The sequence below is a fragment of the Sceloporus undulatus genome, chromosome 7 (assembly GCF_019175285.1).
Source record: "Sceloporus undulatus isolate JIND9_A2432 ecotype Alabama chromosome 7, SceUnd_v1.1, whole genome shotgun sequence".
Classification (NCBI taxonomy): Eukaryota; Metazoa; Chordata; class Lepidosauria; order Squamata; family Phrynosomatidae; genus Sceloporus; species Sceloporus undulatus.
In genome coordinates this window covers 44,915,231-44,940,092 of record NC_056528.1, presented here as the reverse complement: position 1 = coordinate 44,940,092, position 24,862 = coordinate 44,915,231, and the positions used below count along the sequence as shown (strand labels likewise).

General features: G+C 40.8%; 1 protein-coding gene across 4 annotated transcripts in view; it reads right to left on the bottom strand.

Moving 5' to 3' along the window:
• Positions 1 to 2,852: 2,852 nt before the first annotated feature.
• POF1B (POF1B actin binding protein) overlaps positions 2,853 to 24,862 on the bottom strand; it is a 39,584-nt gene continuing 17,574 nt past the window's right edge. Inside the window, exons 2-15 of one of the 4 annotated variants that reach the window (XM_042479610.1) lie at positions 23,650 to 23,730; positions 22,998 to 23,084; positions 20,556 to 20,750; positions 16,549 to 16,679; positions 15,555 to 15,582; positions 14,758 to 14,832; positions 13,583 to 13,675; positions 12,020 to 12,133; positions 11,223 to 11,375; positions 10,327 to 10,437; positions 9,958 to 10,086; positions 9,261 to 9,337; positions 7,648 to 7,762; positions 2,853 to 6,303 (exon numbers count right to left, since the gene is read on the bottom strand). In XM_042479610.1, the coding sequence (XP_042335544.1) occupies positions 6,298 to 6,303; positions 7,648 to 7,762; positions 9,261 to 9,337; positions 9,958 to 10,086; positions 10,327 to 10,437; positions 11,223 to 11,375; positions 12,020 to 12,133; positions 13,583 to 13,675; positions 14,758 to 14,832; positions 15,555 to 15,582; positions 16,549 to 16,679; positions 20,556 to 20,750; positions 22,998 to 23,084; positions 23,650 to 23,730 (1,395 nt within the window). In that variant the 3' untranslated portion in view covers positions 2,853 to 6,297. Of the gene's footprint in view, positions 6,346 to 7,647; positions 7,763 to 9,260; positions 9,338 to 9,957; positions 10,087 to 10,326; positions 10,438 to 11,222; positions 11,376 to 12,019; positions 12,134 to 13,582; positions 13,676 to 14,757; positions 14,833 to 15,554; positions 15,583 to 16,548; positions 16,680 to 20,555; positions 20,751 to 22,997; positions 23,085 to 23,649; positions 23,731 to 24,862 lie in introns of all 4 variants that reach the window. The other 3 variants (XM_042479609.1, XR_006105045.1, XR_006105044.1) reach the window with 3 other exon arrangements.

Below are 24,862 nucleotides of genomic sequence, written 5' to 3'. Positions count from 1 at the left end.
CAGCCCAGAGGTATGTATTTTTCATTTACCATGTACAAAGAAATACTTAGTTTGATGTCTAGACCATTATTCTTGAGAATCTACTTCAAATTGCAGTGACAGTGGAGACGGTTAGGATTGCTTAATCTAACCTTGGAGACTCAGGTGAGAAGTGGACTCGCCTATGAACAAGCTCTTTGAGATTGGCTTGCTGCTGCTGTTGTGTGCCTTCAAGTCATTTCCAACTTAAGGTGACACTAAGTTGAACCTATCATGGGGTTTTCTTGGCAAGATTTGTTCAGGGGAGGTTTGCCGTTGCCTTTCCTTAAGGCTGAGAGCATGTGACTTGCCCAAGGTCACCCAGTGGGTTTCGTGATCGAGTGGGAATTGAACCATAGTCTCCTGAGTCATAGTCCAGCACTCAAACCACTATGCCAAGCTAGCTCCGGCCAAAGTAGACCAACTGAACTGACAGGCCTGATTTATTTGACCCAAAATTGATTCAGTGGGTCTATTCCTGGTTGGGTCTTCCTCTTTGTTATCTTTGATTGAACCGTTGTTATTGATTGAATTATCAGTTATTGAACAGGGGTTGCAGTGGTGATGCTTACTGCAAAGTAGACAGAACTCACAAGTTCTATTTGGTTTGTAACATTTTGCCTGATGAAGAAGCCCATGGAGCTTCAAAAGCTTGCTACAAGTATATTGTGCATTTTGATCGGCCAATAAAGGTATCCCTGATGGATTTTTGTTTGGATATGTTAAATGGCCAACACAGCTATCCCTGAATGCTGAAAGTAGCTGTCTTGTCACACTAAAGAAAGCTACTTTTATCAACTCATTAGTTTGGAATTATTTTTTAAAATTCATCATTAGTTAATTTTAAATGAATGTTCTAGTAATGTGTAGCTATATGATGATGATGATGATGATGATGATGATGATGATTTATCCATAGGGAAGACTAAATGCAGTTCCCCCAGTACCAAGAGTCTAATCTGTTTGTGTGCATATTAACACAAGGTTTCTTGCAACCTGCAATGAGAGGATTCAACTTCAGTGGTTACAGTCTGACAGAGATCTGATCATGTAAGCTGGGAGAGTGGTGTGGAAAAGGACAACAACACTGAGCACAAGCACTAGCAATGGTTTGGAGCAAGGCCAGTAAGTACAAAGCAAGATAATACATGATAGCTTTATTGACTGAAATAATAGTTATAATTCAACCACGGCACTTGTGCTCCCATTTCTCTTCAGAGGGGTACTAGCAACACAATTGAGCACACGTCAAACATCACTTATGCATGTGTTATGCAAAGGTGGAGAATGCATCCATTTCAGCATGAAACTTCCCTGATGTTTTCATTTTCTTGTAAACCTGCACCTCAGGTTTCTTATTTATATACATTTACATGGAGTTGAACACCAAGAAAATTATGGAATAGTGTTCAAAATAGATATGTTTAGATTCATATTAGTTTTATGTACAGTACATATAAATTCAGTTGCATTCTCAACATTCTTTGTGTCATTAGCTATTGTAAAAGCAAGGTGTGTTGAAAAAAGAGACTGTTTTGTCAGTGAGTAGATTACTTAGCCAAAATAAATAAGAGGTCACTCATATTTTGTATTTATGCAGAAAATTACTTATATTCACAAAATAGCCCAGTGCATCTGCTTCATTCATTTATTGTTTTTCAAAACACAGAGCAGACTGAAGAAACAAAAACTTCATCCAGGTGTTTACTTGGTTTATTTTTCAAACTGTGTCCTCCATATCCTGCACAAGCCATTGAGGCCTCTTTCACAATCAGGCTGTGACCTAATATAGATAAAATTTCTTTAGCATTCTTAAACCTTTGGACATGCCTAAATAGTAGTTTGAAGGGTTTCTGATACTGTAAGATAATTTGAGTAATAATTTAGTACTTAGCATTGCTTAGGAGACTCATTGATGATTGTTCAGTTTCCATGCTCCTGGAGTTCAGTTTCATGCTCTGGAGATGTTCAAGCATTCCTTGTGTTTAGCATTGGCCTTAGTTGCCCTTGAGATAACATATCTTTTCTGATTAGATATCAAACACACTACTCTGTATGAACGAGAAGAGGCTTGGGTGGCAAATACTTGCCTTTCCTTCTCATCCCCAGCCCAGTTGTCTTCCAAATGGACAGCTGGGCTGCAGAGGGGGAGGAAGGATACTGAAACCCTAAGTTTTACTCTTGACTTATCCACAGGTCATATAAAAATCCCTAAGGTGCGTTACAGACTGCCCATTTGGGGCGGCCTGTAACTGGCCCTTTCCCTGCCGGATCGGGGCCTCAGCTGCCACAACGGCAGCCTCTGAGGCCCCGATCCTCTGCTTTCCAAGCTGCGGGGAAACGGCAAAAGGCCGCTTCCCTGCGGCCTGGAAAGGGGTGTCCTTGGGGCTTCAAGCCCCAAGGACACTCAGCGACGGCAGGGTTAGGGGCATCAGGAAGTGACGTCCCTTTCTAACCCTAGTACATGCAGAGCGCGTACTTTTTGCCCATTAGGAACGGGCCTAATTTTGGCCCCAAAACCTGACTCATACATGATGTTGACTTATAGTTGGGTACATATGGAGCAATGTACTAGGAAAGCAAGGTTTAACCAGATTTGGTTAATGCTAGCTAGAAGTCAAAACATGTCAATTGCTGTGGCTTTCACTTTAACACATCACAACCAGGTGTGCAACTGTTTTTAGTTCACCAAAATTCAGTGTCAAAAATACCACATACAGCTCACCCATATTTAACCCAGAGATAAATCCCACATAATTCAACAGGAATAATGTACACCTAAGTAAGCATTCAAAGAATTTCAAGAATGATGACAACAACTCCTGCCAAACTACTTTTTTTGTTGGTTCACAAAACAGCTTTATTGGGTACAACTTAGAATGTTTTCACTCTGGAGGCCTGAATTAGAAAAGAACATTCTAAAGTATGGATTGCCGGAGGAGGATCCGTCTTATACCACCTTAGATGCCTTTAAGAAGGCAATTAAGACGGATCTCTTCCGGCGAGCCTATCCCCCAGACCTGCTATAACAGCGTAAGATGATACTCTACTTGGAACATCGATGAGGAATTGGATATGATATTGCACATGTACAGGTTTTTTACTGTTTTTAAGGGTTTTTTGTTTGTTTTTTGTGTTTTGCATAATGAGAATGTATTTTAACTACTTGTAATTTTATATTTGTGTTGTTCTTCCGCCTCGATCTGCAGGGAGAGGCGGGATATATATAAATAAAAATTATTATTATTATTATTATGATACAAGACGGCCCCAGGGAGGGCCTTGACTGCAGGGGTCCCTGGGACGCCATGAGGCAGGAGCAGCCTTCAGAGAACAGCACACCGATTGAAGAGCAAGACGAGGCCCCAGAAGTGCCAAAGTCAACAGACAAAGAGCAAATGGAGAATTCTTTTTTGCCAAAGCTTACATCAGCGTTACCAACAAAGCAGAAGAAAAAAAAGGAGGAAATTAAATTTCCTGTAATAACTGCGCCCACCATGAATATTGACAGGGAAAAAACTACACTATCGAAAGGATGAATCTTCTTTTTTGCCTTGGCACTCCACAGAAGTGGGAGAAGCACCCCCACTCCAAGCAAGATACACCAGCCACACTGCACCTTCCAGACAGAAACAACTCAAAGTCAACAATAGAGCACATCAAATCAAACAGCAGGTGAACAGAGCGGTGAATGTCCAATTTATACACTTGCGTCATCAACGCTAATGGAGAATCAAGTGATTCACATTGAAGATATGAAGTACAGTGTGCAAAAAGGACCATCAGAATTCCAGTTTTTTGTTTTGTTTTGTTTGGTTTGGTTAATTGTTAAATCTATTTATCACTTAAAAATAATAATAAAGTACTGTATTTTCTGGCATATAAGACTACTTTTTACCCTAGGAAAATCTTCTCAGAAGTCGGGAGTCTTATATGCTGGGTGTCGTCTTTTAGGGCAGATGCTGAAACTTCTGAGCCGGACTGGAGAATCTGCGGTCACCCATATGAAAGCAGCAAGGGCAGCGCTGTACAAGTACGGCAGAAGAAAATCCACTCATCAGGATTTGTGGAAAGAAGTGACAACGCGGTTCTGATGACAAGGTGAGGGGGCACCTCACCGGGAAGGTGTAAGTGAAGGGTGGAACAAGCTGCAGGCGTTCAGGATGCCAGGGGTATGGAAAAAAGATCAGTGTTTGCACTACCGCTCTGATAGTCTTGGAGACGGAGGGCTGGGCAGACAGGGAGAGCTGATCAATCCAAGCAGGCTTTGTATACAACAAGTTTTCCTTCTAAGTACCTGCATGTCATAAGCATCTGAATTAAAATTACCATATTGAAATCAAATCTGATTTTTTTAAAAAAATTTATTTGGTGTGTGTTGGAAGAGGGGTAGTCTTATACAGCGAGTATACTCCAAATTCAATATTTTAAGCAGAAAAGTTGGGGGTCGTCAGTTGTCTTATACGCCGGAAAATACGGTATGATACAAGAAAGGATAACATCAAAGCATAGTAGAACACCCTCTAACAATCACCACTAATAAAAATTCAGTAATAGTTCAAGATATTTCGTCCAGAGATAAGCTAACTTAGAATATTACAGCCACCACCAATGAACAGACCCAATGCACACTTTTGTTAATCTACCAGTCACCTCTCCCCATCTCTGTTTGTTCATCTATCATAGTTTGTAAAAGTGATGTTTCAGCTCCGCATTTTCTGCTTAATGACCTTATGGCAAGGCTGCATAGTTAACTTTACAGCACCTCTGTCTCTTCACCGAACATGACATTTTGTTTACAGTGACCACAGTCCAGACCATAGTCTCATTGGGTGAAAATTGTGATGTTTAATTGTGTAGTTGACATATGCCAGAGATCCCTCTTCCCAGGATTTCCCCCCAGCTATTTTCTATTTTCCAAGTTAAGTGAGTTGGAGGAATGTTGGAGGGAATGTGGCAGGAACTTTAATGGCCTCACTCATTGCGATGTGAATCGCAGAGTGGAAAAGATATTAAAGACTGTGTGGGTGGTCACACAATTTCCACCTCGCTTCCAAAAATGCCTTTAAAATGATCAGGTGCAGTACCTATTTATACTCTGACCAAGCACAACCTCTACCATGAAAAAAATACCTTTCCTATAGTTAAAAGAGGGAAACTGTGTACTTTGGCTAAAATGTTAGTTTCCAGAACTGCAGAGGGATGGGTGGGAGGTCTAGTTTGCCAACCTATGGGATTGTTAGGGAGACTTTGGGGTAAATGTGTTTATCAAACAGACAAGATTTATAGCTAAACCAAGATGTCTGGCTATCTGAAGCAAAGGGCAGGATGGCAACCTCATTCCATGTGCTGATGACAAGTGGACAGGCAACTGAGTCTTAAATCAACCGTGGTGACAGGACAGCCTCCACCACATGAGACAGTGGCAAGCTAGTTTAGTAGGCAGATGAGAAGCCACAAATGCACAGATCCTAGACTCATAGAGTTGGAAAAGACCACAGGGGTCTAGTCCAAACCCCTGTCATGCAAGAATACAGTCAAGAGGCCTTCCTACCCCTTGCTGCCACTCTGTATCTCATACCCAAGGTAGCTGTTTCATTGCCTAAAAATAAAGCCAGCTCTGCAAATAAATATGGTTTACTGCACCAGATTTTCTCTCATAAGAAGATCAGTAACAATGGACAACTTTCCTACCACTACAATTTCCTTACAGCAAGCAGCAATGCAATGTAGTTGGTAAATTCTATGTCACCTTCTTTGTTCCTATAACACACTGGACTAATGCAGTGAACAAAACAATCAGTGCTCTGCACCCTATAGGACATACTTTTCAAAATACACCATAATTTGTCCGCTGACCTGGTTAAGACTGAAGGTAGAATGTCTGAAATTCATTAATTTGAACAATCGAGGTTAGGACTTAGCCATTCCACCATCCCACCCCCCCTAAAACGATTACATCCTGTGCTGCAGCCTTTCTCAACCTGTTTACCCTGGAGGAATCCTTGAAATAATTTTCAAATATCAAGGAACATCTGCATAAACATTGTATTTACAGCTAAAATAAAGTTTTCCCCAAACTCCTGTGGAAACCCTAGCAACCTCTCACAGGTTGAGCAAGCCTACTGAAGTGTGTCTATAATTCTTTTTCCCAAGCTTGGCTGTTCTTATGTTTCAGGCCTGAAGAACTAATGTGAGGGTCACAATTAGAAAAATAATGTAATGTCCATTTGTACGCGGATTCCTCTTGGTCAGCTGTGACTTGTCCAGGGGACTTGTTCATTCCTGAAAGAAGCAAGCAGTTCTTTAATCGGAAGTAAAGGATTCCTGTGACAAATAAGATAAATAAGACAAGTTACGCATCTACATGTGATATTTTTGAAAGACAGCTTAAGAGACAGTATTTAACCTGAAAGCTTTCTATTCATTATGCAAGTACAAAGAACTGTAAACTTGTGTTCAAACCAGTTTAACATCATCATGCAGTATTTTGGAAAAATAAAAATTAGGTTTTTCTGGCTAAGAAAGGATTATGCCAGGACACAAGAAGCAGTGTTGGGTCCTGGATTTCAAGGACTCCAAGCACAGAAACTCCAGTGTCCTATCCCCACGATCTGGAAGAAGTAAGACATTTGAACTGAGAATTCTCTTAAGCTGCACCATCTTGAATAGTTAAAAAGGTGGAGTCTACACTGGCACTGGGACTGGCAAAGGTTCAACTTTGTCATATTCTGGGGCTGGCCTTCGCTCAAGTAGAGCCTGCAAGCACCTAATGGCAATATTGCTTTTGAAACTTCCCTCAGATTCAAATATTGTTGCCCATGTAGCACAGGAGCTGCTAGTCACAAAATAAAAGGCTAAAGACCTATTGAGTATACAGAACTCAATGAGCAAATATTTTACTTCTGGTCCTTGTTTTGAAGAAGGGGGTTGTTTTGTATTTTGAACTGGCACACATCTCTGGAAGGTCAGACACTGCCAGCAAACCAAGGTTCCTAGGTTGCATTTGCCATGACAGTAAGAGAAAGGTTTCAATGTGGGATAAATCTGAAACTCCCAACAGTTCACTACCTCTGCCATCTGCTTGTATTGCTTATCTCAGGGCTAAGAATGAACACCTGGCTCTGAAATGAAACAGTTCTAGCTTTGTACTCATTAAGACTGGAAAAAATCTGTTCAATTTGCGTTTCAATAAGAACATATTGAATTAATATTCCCCAAATGTAAATACAAACTGCAGCGTGGTTTGCTCTCTGTACCTATGCCTTTCCAAAATTTACGGTGCAATTTTTATAAAAGCACCAAAATGGCTGTGTGTGTAACACAAAAATGCACATCCATATTAGAGTGCATAAATATTCAAAAATGTAAATTCATGATCACAATAGTTAGTGATCCAAGAGCAATGTCTCCCAATTTAAAAAGTGTACAAACAGAGGTTTTTATATAGCACCAGAGTAACTCCTTTTTGTCGGTTCGTTTTTTACTGTAACTTCCAGAATCACCAATATGGCTATTGGGGATTGCATTTCAAAAGGTGTATTTGGGGAGCTTTTGTCTGGCTCAGACAAACAGCCACCTCTTTCTTATGTAACTTCAGGAGCCAACCTTCCCCTCTAAATTACTCACCTGCTTCCACATTTCCCCAGTTTTTTCAATAACAATCGTTTGAGATTCCTTGACGGGTGACGTAACTTTGTAGTCATCAGACAAGAGGCCAAGGATGGGATATTGATTCCTGTACCTGTCATTCAAAAAGCATTGATCAGCACTGCTGCTGAAAGGCGGCACAGAATGTTCTCGGTATTTAACAATTCTGCACTTTAAATGGCTTCAGTGGGGTAAAGAGAAGGAAAGAAAGAAAGAATCCTCTTCTGCCAGGTCTGCCTAGTGCAGATAAAATCTCCATTACTATAATGCACAGGGATTGTAGACACCTCATAAGGAAAAACATGCATAGGGCCCAACCATTTCAAGGTTAAAGTAAGCTAAATATGAACATAGTTATCTGTATTAATTTTGGCTACAGCAGGACAGAACAGTGTGTTACCCTGCAATGCTTCCTCATTGGTTTACAAATGGTTCTGCCTTTCTATTCTTTACTTGACATATTTCTGTCTTTATTCTGTTTTGTTATCTCACCCTAATCTAACTTACAATATTGGTATGAGGATAAAGTAGAAAAAGAAGAGAACCACTGTGACTACTTGATCTCTTTAGGCAGAATACAAATTAAATACACACAATAGCTACAACAGATGCAAATTACAATTCAGTCAGCAGGGAGAAAGCCAAAAATTAACTCCAGACCCTTTGGTCCTACAATGCACCCTTGTTTTTACCCACCTGCGTCTATTTAAAAGGTAAATTAGCTATCTGGCTATTTTTAGATGCTGACTTCTCTGGAAACAAGTTCCAAAGTCTTCTGGTTTTCTTTCATACGTGTTCAACTCCTTGCATTACCTGGTGCTATTGACAGGCAGTGTAGAGATTGCTGCATGGTCTGGCTTAGTATAAAGCAGTTTCCTCTATCCCTCATCTTATAACTAAGCCTAAAACCATGGAGCCAATACAACCACAGACTCCTTCCACGTTTTCCCATACTGCCTCTGTTTCCCTCCTCTTCTGCTTTTCACCTTGTACTAAAGTTAAGACTGCAACCTCCCTTACCCTCTTGGTATTTTGTAAATACAGATGAAAGGTAGGCCAATCAAATAAATTTTACAGCACAAACTCCCCTTACTTTCATGCCATACATCAACTTTCCTCAACCTGCTAACCCCAAGATCTTGGCTGCTGTTGTGTGCCTTCACATCAGTTCAGACTTTCTTTTCCTATATGATGTTTTAAAAAAAATCTTTTGCCTGCCGACAAAGCCTATGGAGCTTTGAAAGCTTGCCTTGTGTGTTTTGTACATTTTCACTGGTCAATAAAGGTACAGTATTCCCTTTGTGGAGTTTTGACCAAACAACCAGGGAAGGGAAACCTGAAGATATTGGAACTCATTAAAACATCTATCATTCCAATGCCATCTTGCCCTCCCCTCCCAACAAAAATAGTTTGCATACAATTACTTGAACAGGGAAGAAATAACAGCCCAGAAACTATTTTTATCTCAACAGTTTTCTTGAGTTCCTCAGGGACAGGGACCTATTCTCTTTCCTCTGTAAAGTACCATGACACGAATGGTATGAAATATCAACAACAACAATAATAATGAAAACATCAAGCAATAGCATTACTTTTTAGTGATGATTGTCTTTGTTACTCCTTGGGATGGACTGACTGCTAGTTTGTCTTGCCTCAATCTGAAGAGTTCCTGGGGAGATTTAAGAGAGGGGAAAGCAGTTTCAGGCTCTTTTTCATGATACATCAACACATTAAATACAATATTCAGTACTCCAATCTGGTGAGTTTAAAGTTAAGCCAGGTTCAAAAGCCAAGTTAAGCCAAGACCCCTATCCTCATGTGAAGTGGCCCTAAGCCACATGAATTCTTAACATTAAGGGCCATTTCACAACAGGGTCCCAACCTAGGGAAAATTAACTGGGCTTAAATCCTGTTGGTCTTAATGCTATACATATTAGCTATGATGAAGGTGCAATTCTAAATACACGTCCAAGAAAGTGTGCCTCACTGAACATAGTGGACCTTGTGGTGTGCCTTCAAGTCATTTCTGATTTATGGCAACCCTATGGCAAAATTTTCTTGCCAAGATTTGTTCAGAGAGGGTTTGTCTTTGCCTTCCTCTGAGGCTTAGAGTATGTGACTTGCCAAAGGAACGTACTTCCAAATAAATATGCCCGAAATTGCATAGCACATCTCATTTACTTCATAGGGCTAGATCCAGACTTCATCATACATACAGCCACTGAACATAGGGACATAAGAAGAGCTATACAGGATGAGAGCAAAAGGCTATCTAGCAATGCTACTTACCTCTTCTTGCTGCTTAATGCAAGCCTCTCTCTCTTCCAGCCTTAAAGTCAATTCTTGCAGTCTCATCTGAAGATCGAGGTCAGTCCCTTGCTTCCTTGAGAAATCCCTCTGGAAATCGCTTAACTGGGACTAGGAGGGGAAAAACTGATCAAGCTCAACCCAAACTAATTGCTACTATTAACTGATACTTATTTTGTATTGTCTATCACATTGTACCGTACTGTATTATATATAAGAAAGAGATTCAGTCATAGATTTCCCAAAGTGATGTCCATTTTGGCCCCGATGGGCAAATGCACTGAAGACATTTGCTATGGACTCTTCCTTCCCCACCAAGTATATCTGAAAGAACATATAACAGCAACATACCCTCAGATTGCGTATCTCTCTGTCTTTATCCTCTCTGAGTTGGTTGATCATCTCCACATAGCGGCTGGAGAGTTCATCGGTGGTGGTCTGACCCAAAGGATTAGAAGAAGCCTGTGCCGGTGGAAAAGGGTTGCAGTTTTTCAGTTTCAACTTTTGAAATAGAAATGCCTCTAAAGATCCATAAACCAGCATCACATTCACCAACATGGGAACCCTCTATTCTTAAAACCACTGTATGTTGCCTTACATTAATCACATCAGACCAGCATGCCTTTCAGTAAATTATTTCTGTAAAGCATAAGTAAAATGGTGCCACCATTATTAGGAACCGAATCAAGTCCGCTTGCACCATGTGACTGCTTAAATATCGAAACTGCTTTGGAAGGAACCTATCACACATGCATCAATGGGGAAAGTGGTGCTGTTGTTGTTGTGTGCCTCCAATTCATTTTTGTTTGTGTGCCTCCAGGTCAAAACCTATCATAGGGTTTTCTTGGCAGGTTTCTTCAAAGGGGGTTTGACATTGCCATCCTCTGAGGTTGAGAGTATGTGATTTGCCCATAGTCACCCAGTGAGTTTTTTAAATGATTTTTTTAATGATTGAGCAGGGAATCAAACCCTGATTTCCAGAGTCATAGTCCAACATTCAAACTACTACGTGCCTCATTGAATACAGTAGACTTTGTTGACTGCCAATGAGAAGAGCACTCCAGCAACAGATGAACTACAGACTAGCTAGTGGATAGATAAGAGTGTTGTGTAATAGGGTAGGACCCTGGAACTATCCTGCTCTTAAATCTGTTTTCGCACAAACCTCCTTCCACCCTGACTTTGAAGCCCAGCTTTCAGAATTTCAAACCCAACACTAGTAAGAACAACAGCCAGCCTGCCTTTACCTGGAGTTTCAGATTCTGGATTTCTTGCTCCAAAGTCCGTTTGTTGTACTCAAGGTCCTTCAGCCGGAACTCCCGCTCTCCGTCATTGTGCCGGATAGACAGAAGCTGCTCTTCTAGGGAACGGCATTTCAAAGTATATTCTCTAAGGGCTTGCTGTGAACACACAATGAAAAAGCAAGCAAGTTTAGACAACTAAGCATTCCATTTGATTTTGCTGATTTATGGATCACTGCTGGGTCTCTAGACTGTAATAATGAATTGAAATCTAAATATTATGTGCATGAGTAATGGTTCTTTCCTGAGGATCAGGGCAACCTTTTTCCATCAAGAGCTATATACCCTCTGGAGCAATCTACTGTGGGTTGTGTAATGGTCATGGGGGCAACTTCGTTTTCTCTGTCCTTCCTCTTGATACACCACTACCCAAGTGGCTCCTAGAGGTGCTCTTTTGCCAGATCTGAACTGATCAGATTTTAGCCCCAAGGCTACAAATCACCCATTCAAACAGACAACCTTCACAAAAACAATACAACCTGGGGAAAGTTTCACTCCTTGGTTTTGCCAAATGTACAAACTCACCTTCAGAGCTCTGTTGCAACTGCCATATTGTAAAGACAACCTTGGCATCTTTCCCCAAAAGTATGGCAAATAGGATCAGCATCTGCCCACCCATACAGTTCCTTAATTCAGAGGTTCCTCAAATGTTTAGCAGTAATATACAAAACTTCGTGCACCAGGATTATTCTTAGCTGAGAATATTTAATTAACGAGTTGCTGTTTCATTCAAAGAGCTTTACCTGTTGTTGGCGATTATTCTCTCGCACAGATGCCAAAAGTGTTTCATATTCTTTTACTTGAGATTCTTTAAAAGCCAGATCTTTCTCAAGCAATGACTTGTCCATTTCTAGTCTCTGGAAAGCCAAAAGATTGGGAGGGGAGGGGGTTAACACTATTTCATATTCATATGTACATATGTTGCAATGACAGACACAGGGAATGCCAAATTCTAATCAGAGGGAAAAGGGTGTATTTTGGGTGGCCAAGGGGTCAACAGGGGACCTGAAGGCACATACACACAGAGAGTATTTAATGGACTGAGGATCTTGCATTTGCCAGACCTTGTCCACAATGTTTAGATGAAGAAATATAATCTTGCCTCTTGCCTTTGGAGTCTTATCAGCTTGTGAGTCTGTCTTATATTAATGAACAGCAGACATTACAAAAGCTATTTCAGAAATGTGTGTTTGTTCCCCAGAGAAGTGAGTTCACAGTAAAATCTCAGTACCAAATGGACAGTGGAGCCAAACTTTCCAAAACAAAAACCAGTAAATGTACATGAAATTAGAAGAAATAGAGTACAACCCAGTGTTTCATCAGTGGCCATTTCCAAGCCACATATTGATCCAAGCAGATTGTGTACAGGACTGGGAAAATCTGAAACTCTTTTTGCACTATAGTAGTATGGACCATTTCTGGTTCTCTTCATGTTCTTTCCCAAGGAACTTTCCTTCTTCATGGGAAGGAGTATTGCAGAATCACAAAGCTGGGTAAGACAGTATCTTGTCCAACCTTCTGCCCTACACAGCTGCTGATGTTGTGTGCCTTCAAATCATTTCTGACTTATGATGACCCTAAGCGAATCTATCACAGGGATCTTGGCAAGTGTCTTCAGAGGGGATTTGCCATTGCCATCCTCTGGGGCTGAGAAAGTTGCCAAGGGTCACCCAGTGGGTTTACATAGCTGAGTGGACAAACACAAGACCCTCAGACCATTAAATGCTATGCATTCAGGCACTCCTAAAACATGGCTATAAAACCTTCAAAGGAGATTCCCACTACTCCTTCTACACTGTACTTCAGAAAAACCAAAAAGCCATCTAAGTAAAACGTTGTTGTTATATGCCTTCAAGTTGTTCCTTACTTATGACAATCCTAAGGCAAACCTATGATGGGGTTTTCTTCGCAAGATTTGTTCAGAGGAGGTTTGCCATTGCCTTTCCCTGAGGCTGAGAGCCTGTGACTTGGCCAGGGTCACCCAGTGGGTTTCATGGCCAAGCAGAGAATCGAACACTGGTCTACAGTCATAGCCCAACATCCAAACCAATGCACCATACTGGCTGTCTAAGTAAAACGCATGCTAATTTAAATGTTGAGGCCATTTCTCTTATTGCATGAAGGGTTGTGTTTCTCAGGTACACACCTCATGGAAAAGATACTTTGGAATCAAGGAGAGTTTTAAATACTGGTACCACTATGGCCTTGCCATTCAACATGGGAAAATGTGAAGAGTTCCATTGGAGTACTTGAAATAGCTTTAAGCAAGCATTCATGGAGAACAAGGGATGGACACAGTTACCTACCCCTAAGTCATCCTGAAGATGGACCAGTTCCTCTCGAAGGTTGTTGAATGTAGCAAGCACAAGCCTCATCGACTTATCAGCTGTTACTCTCATCTAAGAAAGAAAATGGAAAGTACATTTATTTCATAATCCTTTCAGTGGTGGTTGTTGTTCTGTGCCTTTGAGTCATTTCTGACTTACGGTAACCCTAAGACAAGCCTATTATGCAGCTTTCTTGGCAGTATTTATTCAGAGGGGTTTGCCCTTGCTTAATCTGAGGCTGAGAGTCTGTGACTTGTCTAAGGTGACTTGTCAAAGTATGACATTAGAGGAGTCCCACTCAGAAATGGGATTTAAAGAAGATTTAAAGTAGAAAAACCCCGCAAATGTGGGAGGTTTTTTAACAGGACGTTTCTGCAAAACAGAAATAACGCGAAAATAAAGCGAATGTAAAGGGGACAAAAATGACACCTTTTTACTTTCGGGAAAACCAAGCACCCCAATTCCCTCCATTTTTGTGGATTTGTCACCAACAGACTGTGGTGCAGCTGAGGTCCAGCTAATAGAATGTGGGCTGGGACTTTTGCACATTCCATGTGTCCGTTGGTTTTGACATTTGGAAGTTGACTGTTGGGTTTTGACAGTTGATGGAACAGTTGAGTCCAAGAAAGGACTGGGTTCCATGAGTTCCTGAGGAAATAGTCAGTTGGGGCTTGGGATCCTGAGAGCGAGGGTTCCAGAGATATAGAGAAGGACGGTTAGGGGTAGAGTCTGAGTGGGAAAGGGCTCCCTACCGTTATACTTCCAGGACTCTAGGAAAGAGAGTGGCTGGAGTGTGATATCCTGCGGGATAGTGTTAGCTTTGGTGACAGTTAGGTCTAAGTTTAAGAGAGGAACTTAATAGAAGGATTGAGTGAATCTTAGTTATAAGAAACTGGTGATTTAGCTAAAGAGTTATAAAACCAATGGTAACTATAACAAAGTAGAAAGTAACAATTACATAAGATATCATATTAAAACCAACACTGTTAAACCTTCTTGTAAATAAAGTTTTATTTGTTTGATCCAAGAAGGACACGCCTGGACTTGAGTTAAGACCACGCTACTCACAATACAAAACACAGGTGGCAGCGGTGGGATAACCAAAGTCCCAAGCACCTGCCACAATAGAAAGGTGGTTCGTTACACAGACATACCTCCAGCAGGTAACGGATCTGCTGCTTGGTTGATTCTGAAACCCCTTTGGGGATCAAACTCTCAATATCTTCTGCCTGGATTTTTAAAAGGAAAGAGAATACGTATCAGTTCTTATCCTGTACGTTTATAAATGGTCTTACTAGTTAAGAGAATGTACGGCTATTAGGAAACTGATACATAATAGTATAGGTAGCTCACATCCTTTGGACAGTGATATTCAGCATGGCCCTGTTGTATCTGTGGAGTTTACCACCGTCCCACAAAACCCCATTATCTTTGCCTTTCTTCTGCCTTCCCAACCAGAAGGGAAGGAGACCCTCGGAGGCTACTCTATGGTGCAGGAAGGCACTCTATCAACCTCCTACAACATAGACAGCCACCAAAGCATTGGCTGAGTTTTAATAGCAATTGCTATTGTGGTCACATTCTGCTGTGACACAGTTTTGCAAAAATGTGCTTTCGGAAATGGCAATCAATGCATAGCAAACTATTCATGCCACGCTGGCATTAACAATAATGTGGGAGAAGCAAAATAATAAAAATAATAAAGTCACATCTTAGGAGTGGGAACTTAATTTGAAAAAAATCAGAACGTTTAATATTAAATGTTTAGGATACAGAATAAGCCGACTCATCAAATTAATTAACATCCTTCCAGTGGAAAGTCTTTTAGCTTAAGCATGGCAAAATGGTTGTTTCTTTGCTATGTTTGAGATTTTAATCACAAAGCAGCTGACCAGAGGCCAGGATATTTAGACCATGGACCAGAGACAACGGAAACATTTGGAGGACTTACTTGACTGAGCAAGTCAATTTCATATGTCCTGTAAAAGAATCATATAAAGTAACATTAGCATAGAACATTTTCAAGCCCAATGAATAATCATTCATCAGATCCATATGGTTAGCATTTCTCTGATTCCGTCTTGGATCATGTAGCTATATATAAGATGTTCCTTCTAACAACAAACATTTTTGTTTTTACAATCACAACTAGACTGGGGTGGGGGGGCCTGTTTTGGCTACAATGCCTATGGGTCCCAGGTGTTTTGGACTGCAATGCCCATCAGCCCAGCAAAGGACAAAGGACTGTGGGAGCTGTTGCTCAAAAAATCTGGGCGGACTGAGGATTCCACACTCCTGAACCAGGAAAAATACATGTCACTATAATTACACATTATCTGGTAAATATACCAAGAGCCCTCAAACCATTCACTAGCTGTGCTTATTTTGCTTATTGTGCAGAGCTTGGAGGTAACTGGTTGCTTCAAATCAACCTCCTTCCCCAAAGTGCATCCACACTACATTACAATTATAACTTATTGAGGGATACATTCATGCTTTTTGTGCTATAGCTGTAACTTTCAAAGTTGTTTTTCACAGCGACACAAGTACAATACCGTATATACGTGACTATAAGTCGACCTCATGTATAAGTTAAGGGCAGGTTTTGGGGCCAAAATTATGGATTTTGATATGACCAGTGGATAAGTTAAGGATAAAACCTAACGGCATGTAAAAAAGTCCTAAAAGATGAAGCAAAAGAAAACGATGCCAAAGAACTTACAAAATTCCAGGAGATATAACTATTTGTATTCACACTAAAGGCTGGATGAGAGAGTAGAAGGGACATATTATATTCTGACCTTTCACTAGAGGGTGGTTCCCTTGTTACAATTAGAATTAAAGTACAGTACTTAAATTGACCCGTGGATACGTCGATTCTTGACCAACCAGCTCTCCTCCCAGAAAACTTTGCAAGACAATCTCAGTATTACATTCAGGCGTACCTTCCTCCTAGTTTTTCAACATGCTGGAGTAAAAAGTTGTGCAGTTCATTGCTCTTGTGGTGCAGCTCTGCAAGAAGCTCGCCAAAGTACCGGGAATCCAGCTGGTCGTTTTGCTCCTGAACACATGTCACCTAATACAATAAATAATAAAATACAACACTTTAAAGGACAATAATAATGCACCATAAACAGCTTTGAATGATCAGCATGTGAACTGCTAATGTGGGGCACTGCTATTCTTCTTTTTAATCATGCTGTGTTCATTGCTTGCTCCCCACAGGCTAATACCTTGATGAATTCGTTTTCATGTTTCTACAGACGGAGCCATTTCTATATTTGACGCTCCTATGTTTTACATTATACAGCAGTAAACTAACTTGTTTCTGTGCTATGATTCATTTATTCATTTCACTTATAGACTGTACCCAGCCCCATTACCAGAGTTCTCTGGGTGATGTGCAATATATTTAAAATATAAGGTACAAAGAACAAAACAGTAACTGGAGACAGCATATAATCAAACCCAACATAAAACCAGCAGCAAAGAGTCACGAGACTGCAGTGCTAAACCCAAACAAAGCCAGAATTAGATCCTAAGACTTAAAAGCACTAAAAGCAGTTCTCAAAATGCCTGGGAGAGCAAAACAAAATCTTCGTCTGCTGGAGAAAAGACCATAATATAGGCAGAAAAGAAGCCTGCCATGGTTAGGGCATTCCATAGACCCTGCATCCATGGAAAAGGTCCTTTCTTGGTACTCCAAACTCTTTGCAACCAGCTAACTGTTCACTGAAAGCTCACCAGCTTGTACTTGGCTTATGGAAAAGCTTTGAGACAACATACAAACTTGCAAACATCTTTACTGAAAAATGGGTTCATTTTACTGAGTTCATAAATACTAACTCATATCAACTCTGCACCACACTGAACTCTAGAAGGATGTCTTGCATGCGATGTCTACACTGTCAATGGAAGACTCTGCTCCTTCCCTGGCCTCTTAGTGTTACAGTACACTGACTGCTAAGACTCTGCAGTGCATGTATTGCTGTGTATTGTTTTCTGACTGTTTCCACTGATTTCATAATGAATTTCATTGTTGACAAATACTGACTAATATCAAGGATGTTGTGGTTATTTTAAAAAGAAAAGAAAGGCCCAATTATAGTTACCCTACGGACACCCAGATTATTATGAATTTTGGGCTGTGGTTCCCAAACTGGAGGTCTCTAGATGTTGCTGAACTTTTACTCCCAGAAGCCCCATCCATCCTGGCTAATGGTGAAGAATTCTGGGAATTGCAGTCCAACATCATCTGGTGACCTGTCAAGTTGAGATCCATTGCCTCAAGGAACAGATAAGCAAATACAGATAAGTCTTAAATCTATGGTATTCATCACTAGTTAAGTTTTTACCCACTGACTCAATAGATCGCTAAAGGACAAATTTGAATGATCCAAATTAATGTGAGCCATTTCCATTGAAAAGATGACACTGGGAAGAGTGAAAGTTGTCTTTCTGACAGCTAGTTCCCAACGGTCCTCATTGCTATGTGCACACTGTCATCTGAAGTTAATGAACATCTCTACATCTTAATGGGATGGTAGAAGACCAAGGTAGTACCATGGACCATAGCGCTATGGATGAGGAGTGCCATCTTTGAATGATCTCCCACATTTGGGTTTTTAAACTCCTTGTTAGTGACAAAGAGGAAAAGTCAGTAGACAGAAACATGCTCAAGAAAGCATTTTGCTTAGGCATAGAATGCTGTAAACGCCTAGTGATATCAAGTTAAGTTAAGCAAAACATTGTGAGCCATGCTCAGAAATATATTGACATATTCAGCTGCTATGATAACAGCCAGAACCTTGGAATAAAGTAAAAAAGAACAAATGTAGCATCTTTTGAAAATACAATAGCATTTGCTCATTACAAGTTGATTCTCCCTTATCTGAAATATTTAGGACCAGAAGTGTTTTGGATTTCAGAGGTTTTGGGATGTTAGAATATTTCCATATACATAATCAGACTTCTTGGGAGACGGGATCCAAGTCTAAACATGAAATTCATGCATGTTTCATACACATCTTATTGCCTGGAGGTAATTTTATACACAATATCTTTAATAATTTTGTGCATGAAACAAGGTTTGTGTAGACTGAACCATAATAAAACAAAGGTGTCACCATCTCAGTCACCCATGTGACTCCAAGCTGGAGTCCAGCCAGTGCCATGTCATTCAAATAGGTGAGTTCAATTTACTATTAGACTCCATTCATGAACCTTATAGCATTAAAAGTATTCCTCTTCAGTGAAAAATGAACACACTGGGGAGAAAAATCTCTAGCCTAACGCACTCCTTGCTGTGCTGGTTTTCTGCTTGCAGTGATTTTGACTTATACAGCAGAGCTTGTTTAGAAAGTCATTTCCTGAAGTGCTACAGTCCTGTCCCCAATCTGGGAGGAAGACTACACAAATGAACAAAATTATGAACTGAGAGAAATCACAGACTCTTCAAAATCCTTACTACTTTATTTCTTTTTGAGGATAAGAAGAACCAGAAGAGAAAACAAAATACGTGCAACGATAAAGGTTCACAACTGCAGTGCTCAAGGGCTCCAAAAACTAGCCAGGTCAGCTGTAAACTCTTCATTTTTGAAGAAAGCCAAGAGCAAAAAAAGGGGGGGAACCCTTAATTATGAATAATAAAGAATAATAAACTCCCTTTCTTCTATCCCTCCACCTTGCTAAAAAAGAGCGAAAGAACGAAATGCGAGGGCTTGGCAAAGCCACCCATTTCAATTCTGGCTTTTCCCACGGTGTGCATTTGGCCTCTTGGATGCTTGAGGCATCAGACTCCAAAGTCCTACATGTCATTCATATAATTAGAATCTAGATTTCTTCTGCTCCCAAGTGCTCCACCTTAGTAGCTATAATTTCATAATTTGTGGCTATTGGGGCATTCTTCTTGCTAAGGAGTTGGCAAAATTACCTTCATGTTGCCAGAATCAAACAAACTCATTCTCTTAAGGGCATTTGGGGAGAAATAAAGGGTTTTTTTTTGAGGGGGTGCAACTCTTCAGGGTACAGCCTCTCACGGTCACCCACCCCGGTGTAAAGAAATCCATATTAGTAATTTATGCTGAAACTGGGCATTCTGGTACAGCCATTCCAAAGACACGGTAAGTGCCACTGGAGAGATATCCACCATAGCGATAGGATAGTAAAATGATTAAATCCAGTTCTTACATGAGACTCCCAGTGATGTCCCATTCAAGTGCCTAACCAGGTCCTCTGGGCCAGTAACAGGGCTTGGCATCACCTGGGAGCTGCTGGCAGCCCAAGCTCTCAGGAGGGTCCATGCCTACCCTACTGCCAAGTTGACCTATAATGCCACCTCTGCTCACTTGGGCCTGGTGCTCCTCTCAGACTAAAGTACAATTGGCCCTTCGTATCCACAGATTCTTTATGCAAGGATTCAAGCATCCATTCCCCAAAAATATAAATTCCAAAAAGCAAACCTTGATTTTCCCCCCTTACAGATACGGCTTTACTGTGCCATTGTATTTAATGAGACATGAGTATCCACAGATTTTGTTATCCACAGGGAATCCTGAAATTAAACCCCAGCGGATACAAAAGGCTTACTGTACAACTTCTTGGGGTTGCTATCTGCCATTTTATTTCCCCTGCAATGCCTTTGGGGCCCCAACACAGCATCACTCCAGAAGCATCCTGGAGGACTTAAAACACTGCCAGCATCAGCATTTAACAGACGGACTAGCTTCTTTGCTGCTGCTACTGTCACTAAGACAAGACAAAGAGAAGAAGTGGAAGCTAACCTCAGGGTCCAACCAGATTCAGCCCAAGCTCCACCTGCTTACCTTTAGCCAGGCTGCAACCTCAGATGCTCTCAGATCATTTATTGGATAGTTGCAACAACTGTACATTCACAATGAGAAACAGCAAGAGAATAAACTTTGTGGAAACATAAAAATGGAGTCATGCTTACTGGTTCACAAGGCTGGATGGTGACTTTCTTTACAGTTCCTCTTCCAACATCATTGACACTGACTGGACCGATGTCATAGCAATTGCTTGTCTGGGGCTGCTGGCAATGCTGGACCACTTGGACGTGTTCCACCGGTTGACTGATTTGGGACTGGTCAGACTGTGTGTGCTGGAGAGCATATTGGTATTGCTTCTCCTGCAGGAAAATAGAATTCATTTACTCTTCATTCAAAGGAGTTGAGTCATTCAGTGGAATTCTTGCACAAACCATGTGCCATGCTTAAATCCTTCACAACACATTAATTATACTATGGAACTGAATAGCTATCTCAATGTATATTTTATTTTAAAATATATACAGTGGTACCTCAGGTTACGAAATTAATTCGTTCCGCGGCTAATTTCGTAACCCGAAAAACCTTCGTAACCCGAATTGCCATAGGCGCTAATGGAAAAAAAGCCGCGGCTCCGCCGCGGCTCCATTGAAAACAGCGCCGGGGGTTTTTCGTAACCCGAAAAAACCTTCGTAAGCCGAAACAATAAATCCCTATGGGATTTTTTCGTATCCCGAAAAATTCGTAAGCTGGGTAATTCGTATCCCGGGGTACCACTGTATATGCATATCTTGGCTTTCCAGATTTGCATTCAATCAAGACCTTACTTCAGAAGCATAATAATAATAATAATAATAATAATAACAACAACAACAACAACAACTTAGACTCATCGAGTTGGAAGAGATCCCAAGGGCCATCCAGTCCAACCCCTGCCATGCAGGAATTCGCAATCAAAGCACCCCCCAACAGATGGCCATCCAGCCTCTGTTTAAAGACCTCCAAGGAAAGAGACTCCATCACTCTCAGAGGGAGTGTGTCCCACTGTCAAACAGCGCTTACTGTCAGGAAGTTCTTCCCAATGTTGAGGTGGAATCTCTTTTCCTGTACCTTGCATCCATTGCTCCATTGTGTCCTATTCTCTAGAGCAGCAGAAAACAAGCTTACTCCAGCTTCAATATGACAGCCCTTTAAATACTTAAATAGGGCTATCATATCACTTCTTAACCATCTCTTCTCCAGGCTAAACATACCCAGCTCCCTAAGTCTCTCCTCATATGGCATGGTTTCCAGACCCTTCGTCATTTTGGTTGCCCTCACCCTGACACACTCCAGCACAACATCACTCTAGAAGCCTCATGGAAGACTCAAAACAGTGCCAGCATCAACACTTACCAACCGGACCAGCTTATTAAAATACATTAAGATACAGAGCAACAGGACAATCAACAGAGAAGTTGCAACAGGGTAATGGTAAATGTCAAATAAACAAATAAACAGCTCAGGCAATTGAACTGAAATGAAGTATAAGGTCAAAATCAAATTGTTAGTCCCTACTAGAGGAGACACAGTGAATCAGCTGTTGACTAGTAAGTCAACACTTAGGAAAATCTTACTGGTTCCAACTGATCTACTTTAATTGGGTCACGATGCAGTGCTCTCACCGATTATGTAATTTTACCCTTTCCAAACCAACCATTATGCTGTTTGGAAATGGAGGGATTAGTAATCGAAGTGACACAATGGCCACCTGGTTGGGGAAAGCTGGTCCTATCCACATTAACCATCCTTTCAAATATCTCCACTTATTATAGAGGATTCTGGTCAATGATGATGATGATGATGATGATGATGATGATGATGATGATAAAAATACAAGGATGGAGCTCCATTGTCGCACTTACATCTGACGATGCAGACTCTTAGCCTATGTTTTCACATCAGTTGGCAGGAAATCTGAAATGGGGCTTGGCTACTGCAGCATCCACTCATGAAGACTGGAAACTGAAAATCCTTTCCTAGAGAAAGGAAGAGCCATGGCACTTATTGTGTGACCAGACGTCCGACTGCTTCCTCTGGAAAGAAGGTACGTTTGGGAGTTTCCAGCGGCACTTTGCTGCTGTGGAAAAAACTGACACTACTTCAAGGCTAGCACTGCCTATCTACTCTTCCCATTTTAACTCACAGGTTTATAAAGAGGCATTAAACTACATCCCCAGCATGTTCTCCTCAAACACAAACGGACCTTGAAAAAGGCTGGAACATTTTACTAGTTGGGAAAGGGAGGGGGGAATGTAGGACAATACTATCTGTTTAATCTGTAAACAGGAGGGTTTGCATTATCTTTTGCACAAACCGTGTTCCCTGCAAGGGCGCCAGTGAAGCTTTTGTGTTGGTGACCAAATGAAACAGGTGCTCCTTTGTGTCCAGAAATGAAAGCACATTGCGGGGAAAGGAAAAAAAGAAGCACTTAGGGATTCAGAGAACCTAAACCTAGCTCTGTTCTTATTAGGTTTTCAAAATTCAACTCAAGACATAAGAAAACGCTTATCAAATTTACTTTTTCCCTTTAAAAATAACATAAAGATACAGGAAATAAAGCCTCTTACCTGATCAGGATTTAGCAGCTCATATTTTCTTATTGTCTTTTCGTATATCACATTATTTCCTCCCCTCAGAAGCGGAGAGAGTGGCTCCTGCAAGTTTAAAAGCAACGTACATTTTGCAAACAGGCATTTGTATGATTCAAAGCAGAAGCTAAGACTGGTGTTAGCCACATTAATACAGAAAAGGAAACCAGAATGCTGGTTAATCTTGGCATATTACATACATTCAGACCTGGCTTCTCCCACTAATGAAAGCAGCTAAAGAAACCAGAAAGGGTTTAGTGTGTTGGCTGAACCTTGGTCTGTTGGTTCCTTTACAAGTCTTGGTTTGTTGGAACATTGAAAAACTAGGATAGTAAGTCAAGGTCTGTTCTCAGTTTAGGTTAAGGTTACAATACTATATATACATTGCAACATTAAGACTGCAATACTGAACACTATATACTTAGGAGTTATTTTCTACTGAAAACAGACTTCTTTCTGTCCATGTAAATATGTTTAAGATTGCATTCTAAATTTGCATCACTGAATTTTTTTTTACTGATTTCTTATACCAAATTAGATTTAAGATCGGTTCAAATCCAACAACTTTGATCTACCTTATAGAGGACAAGAATCGTCACAGGTTATTACAACACAAACACAATTTTCCTACCTGTTCAGGATTCTCCAATATAATCCTCCGGACAGTGCCCTGGGAATAAGGTGCCAATTTCAAGGATGGAGATGCAACTTCCTAGAAGGGAAAATGCAAATGAAAAGTAATTATGACAGTGAAATGAAATGGAACAATTCCAGGGTGGTGGCACTCTGGATTTGCATGTGTTTCCTGGAAATCCAGTCCCATCAATTCAACAGTTACTTGAACTGAAAGTGATTGGGAATTTTGAAGCTTCAAAAGCTTCTATGATGCATTTTGTGCATTTTAATTGGCCAATAAAGGTATCGCTATTTTGTAGATTTTGGATTAAAGCATCTACTGGTTTTTATTTTACAGTTTATCCTACTAACAAACAAACAAAAACCCAACAACTCTGCACTACACTGCTTGCACTTTTTTATTGCCCACCTGGAGAAAGTGATAAAAATCTGTTGATTGACACACCAGAATGCAGGAACTGCATTCCCAATGCAAATTTGGGGATCTGCTGAGACAGGAGGGCGCTGAGCATATAAATTTTGGGTGGAGTCCATTTCAACACTTAAGACAAATGTTTTGCTGTGGGGATTGCTAGCTGGACAGTGAAAGAAGCCGGCAGAAAGAAAAGAAACTCATTTGAGATGCAGTACTGGAGAAGAGTGCTGAGAATACATGTACAGTCAAAAAGTCAAACTAATGGGTCCTTGAACAGATTAAACCTGAACTATCCCTGGAAGCTAAGATGACGAAACTGAGGCTGTCGTGCTGTGACCACATTATGAGAAGGCATGACTCACTAGAAAAGACAATATTGCTAAGGAAGGAGGAAAGCAACAGAAAGAGAGGAAGACTGCCAGATAGATTCAACCAGGGAGGCTATGGGCCTGAATCTACAGACTCTAAGCGGAAGTGGAGGGCAGGGGGTCTTGGAAATGTGTCATCCACTATGTTGCCTTGAATTCGGGCTGACTCAAGGGCAGTTAACAACAACAACAACTGCTAAAAAATAAGGTTGACAAAACTGGATTACATACTATGGTCTGTTACAGACTGCCAAAATAAAGCTGCTTCGGGTCTCTTTGGAGGTATGCTGTTTAAATGATATGTGCATCCTAAGAATCCGGAAGCTGCACCAAAGCTGCACTCCAGTGCTTAGGAATGGAGTGTGGCTTTGGGGTGACCTCCGGACTCTTAGGACCCATGCATCATTTAAATAGCATACCTCTAA